General features: G+C 39.5%; 1 protein-coding gene across 1 annotated transcript in view; it reads right to left on the bottom strand.

Moving 5' to 3' along the window:
• npr2 (natriuretic peptide receptor 2) overlaps positions 1-12,986 on the bottom strand; it is a 108,952-nt gene that overhangs the window by 71,185 nt on the left and 24,781 nt on the right. Inside the window, exons 5-7 of the mRNA XM_052105133.1 lie at positions 10,267-10,361; positions 8,349-8,472; positions 7,457-7,541 (exon numbers count right to left, since the gene is read on the bottom strand). Of these exons, the coding sequence (XP_051961093.1) occupies positions 7,457-7,541; positions 8,349-8,472; positions 10,267-10,361 (304 nt within the window). The remainder of the gene's footprint in view (positions 1-7,456; positions 7,542-8,348; positions 8,473-10,266; positions 10,362-12,986) is intronic.

The raw sequence follows: 12,986 nt of genomic DNA, 5'->3' as shown, positions 1-12,986 counted from the left end.
AGTGGACTGACTTGCTAGAAAGACTTTGTTTAAAAATTATGTCAATGTTATGTAGTCTAGGGGATTTTAGGACACTTTGAAAAGGCTTAAATGATGCCTTAGTAGGGCTTTTTGGAGAATAATAATGGTAGCCAAACTGTAGGGTCATTCCAAACAGAATTTCCCAAAAAATTATCAAATGACCTCTATTTTTAATCCACACACCTTTCAGCATTTCAAAAGCTCTTACAATGGAGGGTAAAGTCTTTGAATGAAAGAGGGGTTTAGGGATGATCACTTCTGAATGGAACACACCCCATTATTCAGATGCCAGAACTGCCTGAACTCTTTGCTGAATTTCACCAAACCATGCTTAGATGCTGTAGGATCCTTTTTAAATTCATCAATATTTAAAGTGTTTAATGAAGTTACAATATTTCATAATCTACTATGACCCTTTTAAAAATATGTGTTTTGTATGCATCATTTGTAGTATTTACATTGAGATTTACTTAACATGGTACTGTCCCTTTAAGAACAGTGGCTGTTCAGCGCCCGTGTTTCGGTTGAGCAGTTTCTTTACCACATCCATGTTGTGTGTTTGAATTAATCTAACTGTAAATAACAGAACAGGTATTAAAAGAGACTTAAATCAATGAAAATCAATTGCATATATCTCAACTTTAAATTGGACCGGGGGGGCCTAAAAGAAACTTGGCCCCGGGGCCCCTGGTCAGAGTGTGCTGTGTTAACTCTTCTGAATATTACATTTTTACATAGAAGCTCTAGGTAGATGATTTCTAATCAAAGTGGCTTACTACAAGTGCATACAGTATATTTGTTGTATTTTTAGCAGTTTGCTAATGCTCTCAGTGAGGGTTTAACCACAAGATCATTAATATGTCCTTTGTGAGAAAGTCTCCTGAAGGTTTTGTCTAATATATTAAAAAAAAAGTTAGTGTGTGTATATGAAGCACCCTGTGCTTGATAATCTAAATAATACAAATACAGAAAGGAAAATGCCAAATGGAAGCTCTTTCACTAGTGGTGGACCCTACTGTATGTTACATAATGTTTTTAAAAAAATGGACTATATGAATTGTGGGTCTCCAAAAAAGCTCTATTGTACCATCAGTAGTTATTCATTTTTGCAAAGTAAGGTGGTCTCCCATCCTGGTCTTATGACAAGTCGTAATAATAATACGAGATGGCAAAATCATAAGAAATAGTACGGGTTGGCTCATACAAAAGTATATGACTTTTACCTCAATAGAGAAAAATAAACAAACTAATGAACAACCTCTTTACAATTTTTCCTATATTAAACCCCTAACCTAAACCCAAATGTAAGCATCAAATATAACCCCTTATCCAAACCCTAAACCTAACCTCGTTGGAGAAAGGTGCCCCAAGTTGTTCCTGGCAGGCTACAAAGTCTACAGACCAATAGCAAAGCCAGAAACTTTTGGCTGGGTGGGCAAAGAGAAAATATAAATTTCATGAGATCTTTAAGCTGTTATTTAAATATTTCATCTTTTTATTTTATTTTTTTACATTTTTAATGTTTAGCTAAATTGTTTCCAGGGCATATTTAGGACATTTATCTACTAAAGGTTGTCTACTTTAAGCATAGGCGTCATTTATGGGTGGAACGGGTGGGACATGTCCCTTAATCTTTTTGCCTATGCCAATTTTGTCCCCACCATTTTTTGAAATAGCTTTTGTCAGGCAAGTGTCTTGATTGTCAATTGGTGATCCAGCACTGAAGGCACCTTTGTACAATTGGCAAAGTGAAAAGAGATTGAAGCTTCCGAACATTCTACTTAAGAGCGAAAGATAGTAAATGATTACATAGTTTTTCTTTTTGGGTATACGTTCCTTTTAACCAGCAATGCTGATCAGCTTATATTCTTGCTATTCAATACATGTCTATTGGGACATTAGGATTATTAATACGATTCCTTGAGTGTTTTTTGCATGTGTGTGCATGTCTACGGTGGGTGTTCTTATACAAAATTTCCATTTAGGGAACACGTTTTCAAACCGATGAGAAAGAATGTCAAGTCCAAGAATAAGTCTACCTAAACTGCAACTGCAATATTTATTCTAGTAGGCATGAAAAGCTAACATCAATATTTGTCTCTAAGTGTTGACTATACTGGGCATAAGCCCATTTATATAACCCATGCGTCAGCTTCTACAATTTCTTTTTCCACAAGATGTCATTCCAGACTATTCAGTAGTATTCTCTGATTTATAATGATATATAAAAAGGATAAAGTCAACTCTATAAAATTATAGACTGTGTTTTACTATACTTTTAAGACTTGAGCTAATTTGTTTTACACATATCTATATTATTATCTTACTTATTAGTCAGGGTTCAACATTAAGGAAAGGCTGGTGGCCCGTGGACGGTTCGAGAGAGTTTGGGGACAGTTGACGGAACTGTCACTGTCAAGCCAGCTGTCAATGTGTTTTACGTTTGTTAACCATGTGCATGCGTTTTTATGCTTTGCAAATGTAAATATTAGTTTTTCTGAGATAACTTGTATATTGTTGTTGCAAGTTGCGTTGATTTAAATATGTAATCACGGTAACTTTATCTAGCTGGCTAACAGATTAGGTTTAATACGAATTATGAGAGTGACTTCTGATACAATCTTAAAAGCATCCGTTAGAATGGGTTGAAATTAACTTAGTTCCCATCCAATTTTCACACTATGTTGTTATCGACAAAGCGAAAATAAGTAAAAGTAAGTTTGGGAAATTTGCCTGTTTCCATTCAAATGGCTTTTTATCGATAAATTTGGTGTGCGTGATAACATCATGCCTAAAAAAAACAAGTTGTCGCATCATTTTGGTTTATCACAAAAGAAATCGTCACGATAACTGTTGTAACCTCCGCTCCCCGAGGGAAGGAATGAGACGTTGTGTCGAATGAAGTGACACAAGGGGTCTTCCTGGGATGCCAAACATACCTCTTATCCTGAGAAAAGGCCAATGTCAAGTTGGCAGAATTTGCATGCCCCGACCCGGACATACGGGTATAAAGGGAAGCGGGGCAGGGAGTGCCAGTCAGGATGGAGCCAAAAATAAGGTACTGCCGTTTACAGTGGTAGGTCTAGTGCTGTGGCAGGAGGGACACAACGTTTCGTTCCTACCCTCGGGGAACGGAGGTTACAACAGTAACCATGACGTTCCCCTTCTGTCACTCACTCAACATTGTGTCGAATGAAGTGACACATGGGGTCCCATATAAAAACGGCATGCACTGACCGTGTTACGTGAACTGTCGAGACAGGTGCAAGCAGGCTACTGCGTGCTAGAGGCACCTGTGTCAGCTGCACGTAGCCCTCCCCAATGTCCCCAAAGAGATGTCACATACAGACCTTAGGTTCCCAGCAACCCTGATGGGGGGAACAGGTGCTACATGACTAGCATGGGAGCAAGCCCAGCAGCCATGGCCTTCTCTCTCACTATGTCTCTCACATAGGACGTGAAGACAGCGGGGCTGCCCAAGGGAAACGCGGGTCCGCCGACAGGTGGACCGTACCGCAGGGAATATATTACGGGGCGTTTGCCTGAAAAGGGAACTAAGCCCGTGGAGCCCAACCCCAGTACAGAGCACCTGTGACTCGTAGTAGGTCTGGACACGAATTGGTCTGCTGAATTCGCAGGCCAGAAGGCTAGGGAGGAGCACGTCCAGGGATTACCGAGTTTTACCGGCTCGGGGCTGACAAAACACGGGACGAGACCTACTCAACCCTGAGATTGTAAAATCTGGCAAAGGTATTGGGTGTTGACCAGCCCGCTGCTCTGCAGATGTCTGCTAAGGAGGTGCCATGGGCCAGTGCCCACGAGGATGTCACACTTCTCGTAGAGTGTGCTCGAACCTACAAGGGGGCGGGCACAGCCTGGGTGTGATAAGCTAAAGAAATAGCATCAACGACCCAGTGAGCTAACCTCTGTTTGGAGACGACGTTGCCTTTCCGTTGTCTGCTGAAGCAGACAAAGAGCTGCTCAGAACATCTAAAACTCTGCGTGCGGTCCAAATAGATACGCAAAGCACGTACCAGACACAGCAATGAAAGGGCTGGGTCTGCCTCCTCCCGGGACAGCGCTTGCAGGTTCACAACCTGGTCCCTGAAGTGGGTCGTAGGAACCTTGGGCACATAGCCCGGTCGCGGCCTCAGAATAATGTAAGAATGTACCAGACCGAACTCCAGGCAGGTGTCGCTGAAAGAGAACGCTTGCAGATCCCCAACCCTCTTAATGGAGGCTAACGCGTGTTCAGTCTCCGGGCGCCTTTCAGGAACCTGATAATCAAGTCGTGCTTACCTAGGGACTTGCCATCTACTGCATTGTGGTAGGCTGCGATAGGAGCTACATACACCTTCAGGGTGGACAGCCTCCCCTCCAACCTCTCCTGCACGAATGAAAGCACTGACCGAACTGCGCACCTCTGCGGGTCTTCGGCTCAGGAAGAACACCAATTTGTGAACAAGCGCCACTTAAGGGTGTAAAGTTGCATGGTGGAGGGAGCTCTGGCTTGGTTGATTGTGTCTACAACTGCAGGTGGTAGATCCACTAGAACTTCCGCATCCCTTTCAGGGGCCATATGTGGAGGTTCCAGAGGTCTGGGTGCGGGTGCCAGAGGGTGGCCCATCCCTGAGAAAGAAGGTCCTTCCTCAGGGGAATTTTCCAGGGAGGTGCTGTCACGAGGAGCGTAAGATCCGAGAACCAGGCCTGGGTGGGACAGTAAGGGGCCACCAGGCTCACTGGGGGAAATGTGTACTTGCACAGCCCCCGGGGCCAGCTGTGTGCCAGCACGTCTGTCCCGAGAGGAGCTCTTGTCAAGGAATACCAGAGAGGGCAGTGGGAGTTGTCTTGGGAGGCAAAAAGATCTATCTGTGCCTTGCCGAATTGGTCCCATATCAGCTGGACCAACTGGGGGTGGAGACTCCACTCTCGCGACAACGCGTCCGCCGTCGTGTTACGGTTGCCAGGGATGTGAGTGGCGTGCAGCGACCTGAGTCGTGGCTCACTCCAAAGGAGGAGATGGCGGGCGAGTTGTGACATATGACGAGAGCGCACGCCGCCTTGGCGAATTATGTGCGCTACCGCAAAACGTGCTTGCCCCGGATTAGTGGAAGAAACCTCCGTAGTGCAAGAGATACAGCAGGTGGTGCTCCTGGACCACGAGGGTGGCCATAGCCCGCCCAAGTGCCTGTGCTGTGACCTTCGTGGCTCTGAGAGCAAGGTCGGTGGCAGAGCGCAGTTCCTGCAGCACATCAGAGTCTGGACTACCCAGGTGCAGATCGTTAAGTGCCTTGGCTTGATGGACCTGCAGGAGAGCCATGGAATGTAGGGTGGAAGCGGCCTGTCCGATGGCGCTGTAGGCTTTGGAGGTCAATGATGACATCTTCCTACAGGCTCTGGAGGGGAGTACCGGGTGGTGCCGCCAGGTCTTGGGGCATAGGTGGATCACAACCGCCCTATCCACCTGGGGGACTTCCGTGTACCCGTGGACCGCCCCACCATCCAGGGTAGTGAGAGCGGACGAGCGGAGGGGTCGGTTACGGGGAGTAAAAGGTGCCCTCCACGACCACGTCAGCTCGTCATGCATTTCCGGGAAGTGAATGGGGCCAATTCAGAACTGTTAATATACTCATTGTTTCAAAATTATAGCCATGAGACATAAACAATATGCATGTTAACATGATTTTAGTGTGATAAAATCACTTGCTAACATTTTATGTCTAGTTATATCCAATTTTACAACTTTGTTGCCATGACGACATAACGTCGTAAATGTTAAAACCCTAAAACTGATGATTTAAACTTTACAGCTCAAACAGTATAATTAACAGAATAATTGATGTAAGTGCTTTTATAAAATTATAAGCTTCACATTTCTGCCTTTAAACTCTCCAAAAAGTGGCCCCATTCAGTTCCATTGTAAGGGCCTCACTATAAACTCAATTGTAGATTTTTTAAGGAGAGATTAATCCAAATTATTTTCGTGGTAATCAACATTATGCCATAAATGCTGTCAATAGAGCTTAACTTGTATTGAACCTGGATTATTCCTTTAATATTTTTTCATGACAAAAATAATGTGTTTCCTTTTCATATAATTTTGTATAATATAATTTTAAATAATAATTGTTATAATGTAGCATATAACTATTATATATGAATAACTTGCTTTAGTGTTTTGTTAATTACTATTTAGTACTTTTAGTATAATAATAATATTAGTATTAGTTAATAAGTTAGCACTACAAGTATAAATAAGAATACAATTATTTGTATTAATATTTTTATTAATATTATCTTAATCATAATTGAGGCAATGGGGTCAACATGTTTTTTTGTTTTTTTTTAATAACTGCTGATTGAATGAAACTAGCAGTAAAATATTTAGACTATCTGCATTTGCATCAAAAACAATCATGTAAATTTCACTCTGGCACCTATAGAAGCTCTTCCTGTAAAATAAAACCCAGAGCTGCAGTTTCCAGCAGGTCTTCTTCAGATTAATATACAATCTTTTTTGAGTATTCTACATATTCCCCAAAATATGAAAGATAAAACAATACAAGTTTATAATATTAAAAGCTAGTGCTGTCAGTCGATTAAAAGTTTAAATGCAAATAAATCGCATCATTTTTTGTAGTTCATCATGAATAATCGCAGATGTTAAAAGTGCTGACATTTGACTATATATACTTCTTTTCTCATCAAAATTCATTTATTTCCATTTTAGGAAAGACAAAACAATAATTAGCAATATAATGCTTTATTAACATTTTCCAAACAAAGCCTTCCACAGTATAAAGATAGCAATGCACTAAAATATCACAAATTCAATTAACATTAAACGTTTCCTAAAGTCTAAGTGAGAAACTGACTAATTAAAAGAGCTAGTCCCCCATAGGTTGCATATTTATTGCAATGGGCATTAAATCCCTCTCATCCTCTACAATATTAATTTGCCGTTAGACTGTGGCTGTCTACAGCAATCGTGAAGCTGAATTCATAATTCGCCCCAAAGCGGCAACACCAGTGTGACATCCCATTCTGCGTTTTGGTGATAGTTGGGATTTTGTGTGCTTCTGTGGTAATTAAAATGTACTGACAGGGAAGCTCTAATCAGAGATTATTTTATTTAATGAGATAGCCTCTGCTGCTCTATCATAGGAGAGAGCGTAACGGTTAACTATCGTCGGACTGCCACATTGTGCTATTTTATGCTAAGCTTGTAAGGGCTCTGGCTCTGGCGCTGTGGCCTGTGCGTCAGTGTAATGACTCCGGGCAGATACATTACAAAGGTTCCACCCTTAACACCAGCTTTTATGCTGTATTAACGGTAAATACATTCATTGCAATTATGAAGAATTAACGTGTTAAACGTTTAAAATTAATCGCATTAGTCAAAGCGTTAATTCTGACAGTGCTAGTAAAAACGTACCTGTAGATCAGAAAACTGGATATTCCAAAAATAATGAGTGCTAATCCAGACCCCACTGCTACAATTCCAAGCACAGGAAGGTGATCTGGAAAATTAAAGTAAGATCCATTACTGAACAGCTTCTGCACCTGTTCTGAAGGAAAAGGGAACAAAACTAGTTGGAAATTAATATTATTTGAAATTAATGGATGGAATAAAAGGCAGAAAGATCAGTTATTATACTTATTATAAAATACAGATGTAATGTTTTCCTGCTGAACTTTTGGTACATTAGATGGAATCATGGTCAGAAATTAGCCGGGGCTCAGGACAAAAATTCCACCAAACGTGATAGAAATGCCCCATATATTTCAAATGTGGGTGCCTTGATAAATCCTTCTGTTGTTTTATCAGTTATCAGCATTTAATATATTTCAAAGTAGTCTGTTCTAGGCCTTTGCTGTTCTTTCTCGTTATTTGTTTATGATGGGTTTAATGCCTCCACAGACACAGTAGTGACCCGTAGCTGTCAGAAATTCGTATTCACTGTCTCAGAGGCCAATGTTGTTAAATATGGAGCTAATATGAAGTGGATTTTTCATAAAAAAATTTTTAAATCAAATAAAAAATCTAATCAGCTCTGAAAACACTGAACATAAAGAAAACATTCACAACAACTCCAAAACATACAGAAATATAATAAATAATACAGTAGAATACAGCATTGAGACCAGACAGTTATTTAAAATGCAGAGTGTTTATTGTCTTATCTTGTGCTTGACATCTTGTGCTTTTTTCAGCTAATTGTGCATTATTTAAATAAGATTTTATAAGTAACAGCCAGAATGGTTTAGAATGAGAATTAGTTATATAAATTTTTAAGGTTACACTAATAGGAAAGAAATGTCCCTACCTTCCTTGCATGGTAAGAATCCACATGGTGGGTAGTCCAGAGGTGGGAAACCCTTGGGCCATTGAATCTTCTCTGTTGGTGACCACAAGATTTCTTTACTGGTCCCATTGTAGTCACCAACAATCTGTAATACGAAATAATCATAAGCATATTTGATTTAAGGAAAAAATATAGCAAATCATATATCCAACAACATCCTGCACATAATAAAGAAGGATCCTGATCATCCAAAACCTGCCAATCAGGAACAGTTTGTGAGATTGACAGCTATATTCTGTTTTATTTTTATCTATGCTCTCTGATGGGAAATGATGTTTTTCTGCAGAGGATTCACTGTGCGAGTTTATGCAATTGACTTTAACTTTATAAGCAGATGAATAGAAAGTCTGAATTTATTGGTGTCATATGGGGTAACTATGGCAACAATGCGTGGTATAACTCAGTCGCATTTTTACCAGCAAGGCAACCATTATTTTCTTTCTATTTTTGCAATAAGCCTCTCTCTCTGATTCCCTGTCACATGGGGATTGCTGAAATAAGGAGTACTTTGTGAACATAAACAGTTGTAATAGAGTGATTTAGGATGTGATTCACGGAGTAACTTTAACTTGTGAATGTGTGTTATTGTGGATTTATCACCACGAGGCTTGCCAACTGTCAATTAATTAACGGACTCACGATGACAGAGGCTAATATGTACTCCGTCTCTCACCTACTGGCCAGCGATTATGTAAATGAAGGTTATGCCTAAAAAAATCACAGGAAAAATCAGTTAATGTGACACTGGCGTAGGGAACCTCAAAACTACAGCAATATGGTAAAATACTCAGAAGTCATGAATACCCACTATCAATCAATCAATCAATCACTAAAATTATTCGGACCTCCCAACGCTGTATGAGATAGAGATTCTAATTGAGTTTATTTTTATTCTTGCATCAGTCTGCTAAGCTGCAAAATACAATGAAAGTGAATGGTGACTGAGGCTAACATTCTGCCTAACATCTCCTTTTGTGTTCCATGGATAAAAGAAAGTCATATGGGTTTGGAACAATATAAGGGTAAAGAGTAAGTGACAGAATGTTCGAGACTTGGATGAACTGCCCCTTTTTTAAGTTTTTAAGTTAGTTACTCCCCAACACTATTTCAATGTAACATTACTGCCCAAGGCATCTGCCTTTATATCAACATCATTAACTGCATTTGTCAAAATGCCAGACAATTGCATAAACACAGCAAGCAACTGATGAAATCATAGACACTACTAAGGTTTATCACTATTAGGGTAGACCGAGTACAGTTGTAACACTGTGAATGTTTCCCTTTTTTGAACTTTCACTATTAGTGTGCACCTTCACATACAGCAGCATCCTCTCTCTGTGTGGGAAATTAAATGATGCAGTCCACACATTGATGCAAAATCCTTAGAGGACATTTAAATTTTTTGGCACAAGTAAGCCAGACTGATAAATTAATTAATTAATTGGTTGAAAGCCTACATAGTGATAGACAGATAGACAGACAGACAAACAGACAGCCAGATAGAGGTAGACAGATGACAGATGATAGATTAGATAGACAGACAGACAGACAGACAGACAGACAGACAGACAGATAGATAGATAGAGACAGACAGACAGAAAAACAGATAGATAGACAGACAGACAGACAGACAGACAGACAGATAGACAGACAGATAGAGACAGACAGACAGATTGATTGATAGATAGACAGACAGACAGACATACAGATAGACAGATAGAGACAGACAGACAGATTGATTGATAGATAGACAAACAGACAGACAGACAGATTTGTAGGTTTTATAACTGTAATCGGTCTACCCTATTTATGCATGAAAAAGAGTCCATCTGTTGTCTTTTCATGAAGTGAATGAGTTTGTTGACCCTCAACTTACTGCATATTGTCCAGTTTTCAGGTTAGTCATTCCCCAAAGGCTGAAGTCAGTGTATCTAGCGTTGTTCCAGTCTGTGCTAACAAGGCCAGTCACCCCTGAGATGAACAAACATCAGCAGGGATCAAATAAACAGTTCAATCTGAGAATTGCTTTCAAAGCTATAAAATAAAAAGTTCAGATATTGCTTCCTTTTTGTTAGCCAAGAATAATTTTTAAGACCTAGAGGAAATGTATTTTGCTCAGTAGTTGCTATTTTATAGCTCAGGACACTGATAATTCCTGATAATTTTGCTCTTCCCCAAAGTTTGCATCTAATATGCACACAGCAGAAAAACATTTTCTCACTCAGTAGCCGTGTCTAAAAAGCCACGTGATAGGATTGGCGTTCTCAGACGCGGAGGCAACTGAGAATTTGTCCTCTGCTACCCGGATTGAGGCGAGTGACTACGCCACAACGAGGAATTAGAGTGCATTGGGAATTCCAAATTGGAGCGAAAAAGAATACAAAATTGGAAATTTCATTAATCCTTTACAAAACCAATATTAAAAAACAAAAAAAAACATGTTTTTCATACTTTTGATTTTATGTTCAAGTTAAAAATGGGAAATTGGAAAAATGGCCACAGGACACTGTGCATTTTGCTCATTTTATTTTCTTGTCCTATCCACTGTTATGTAAATACTTATTGTCTTACATTAAATGTATTAATGTCTTCCTATTTATTATTTGTAATTTACTGTTGTAGCCGTTATAATTCACAGCCATGAGTGCAGCTTTGTCTGCTTGGATGCAGCCGTTAGATTGGATATTTCCTGAACTGCATTTTGTTTTGTTCATAGCACTGCAATAAGTAACATGACAATAAACCCAATAGAAGCAGCACAGTTTACAGGTATTTGACCAAAATAACTGAGAATTGTTGTAATGTTTGTGTTTAGATAAAAAGCAAGTATAATGATATGGGAGGCGGAGGAGGCGAGGGAAGTTTTGAGCCAGTAGTCGCTCTGAGAAAACTACCCTAATGAAATTGTAGCGAGCGTTTCTTTTGTTACTTTCTACTGGTTCTCAAGCACAAAACAGCAATGCCAATTTAAAATGCTTATTTAAAACAAAAATGATTGGGACAAAAGACGTCTCTAGGTCCATCGGTACATGGTTAGTAAAATCGTGACTGTCTCGGTATTATCGGGATGTCAGCCACCCTAACTGCGAATGCCATGTGGCACAAGGAATGATAACTGTAAGAAGACATTTGGCATACAGAGCGAGGGACTCATTTATAAACATCTATATACATTATGTAGCCTAATATTCATCTCTCTCGCTAATCACCCAATGATTGTCCCAATGCTGCGAATGCATGAGCATGCTGGCAAGAAGGCAAAACCCCTTCATCAGTGACTGAATTCAATGAACATTTTACTATTATGTATGTGTTACACACAATGTGTTGAGAGAGATAGCACAGCTGCAATCTTCATGGTGCATTTTGGAGAATAAATAATAAAGAATTTAATATTAACTGAGACTAATTCATCAGAACAATTAAGCAGCAGTGAACTGTCATTCTGTCTCATGGCATTGAGGAAGAATATATGGTGCAGGTTGACCAATCAGAAGAAAGGGGCGTTTCAAGGCCACCCACATGCGCAAATTCATTATTAACCGCTTTTGGTTTCTTTTTAGATGGAAAATCAAATGATCAAAATGCACAGTGTCCCGTTGCCATTATTCCAATTTCTTATTTTTAACTTGAGCATAAAATCGAAAGTACGAAAAACAAGCCGTTTGGTTTTTTTGGTTTGTTTTTTAATATTGGCTTTGTAAATGGTTAATGAAATAAGTCGTTTTTCATTTTTACAATTTTGGATTCTTAATTGAATATGGAATGAACGAATGATGCACAGATTAGTGATGAAACTTTTTAAATCAAGATTAATTGCATAATTTTTCTAGTTAATCACGATTAATCGCAGATTTTGAAAGTGCTGAAATGTGACACTATTTACAGTTGAAGTCAGAAGTTTACATAAACCTTAGCCAGATTGAGGTCAGGGCTTTGTGATGGAGTTTTAACTTCCTGGCTGATGTCTTGAGATGTTGCTTCAATATATCCACATAATTTTCCTTCCTCATGATGTCATTTATTTTGTGAAGTGCACCAGTCCCTCCTGCAGCAAATCACACCCACAACATGATGCTGCCCCACATGCTTCATGGTTGGGATTGTGTTCTTCGGCTTGCAAGCTTCACCCTTTTTCCTCCAATCATAACAATGGTCATTATAGCCAAACAGTTCAATTTTGTTTCATTAGACCAGAGGACATGTCTCCAAAAAGTAAAATCTTTGTCCCCATGTGCACTTGCAAACTTTTTTATGGCGGTTTTGTAGCAGTGGCATTTTCCTTGCTGAGCAGCCTTTCAGGTTATGCCAATTTTGCTGTGGATATAGATACTTGTCTAGCTGTTTCCTCTAGCATCTTCACAAGGTCCTTTGTTGTTGTTCTGGGATTGATTTTCACATTTTTCACACTTTTTGGCTTATTGTCTAAAGACTTGGCATAATTTTCTGGAATTTTCCAAGCTGCTTAAAGGCACTGTTAACTTAGTGTATGTAAACTTCTGACTCACTGGAATTATGATATAGTCATTTAAAATTGAATCAATCTGTCTGTAAACAATTGTTGGAAAAATTACTTGGGTCATGCCAAAAATAGAT

This window comes from Xyrauchen texanus, chromosome 3 (genome assembly GCF_025860055.1).
Source record: "Xyrauchen texanus isolate HMW12.3.18 chromosome 3, RBS_HiC_50CHRs, whole genome shotgun sequence".
Taxonomy (NCBI): Eukaryota; Metazoa; Chordata; class Actinopteri; order Cypriniformes; family Catostomidae; genus Xyrauchen; species Xyrauchen texanus.
The sequence above is the reverse complement of the archived record's forward strand: the minus strand, read 5'-3'. Positions and strand labels throughout refer to the sequence as shown.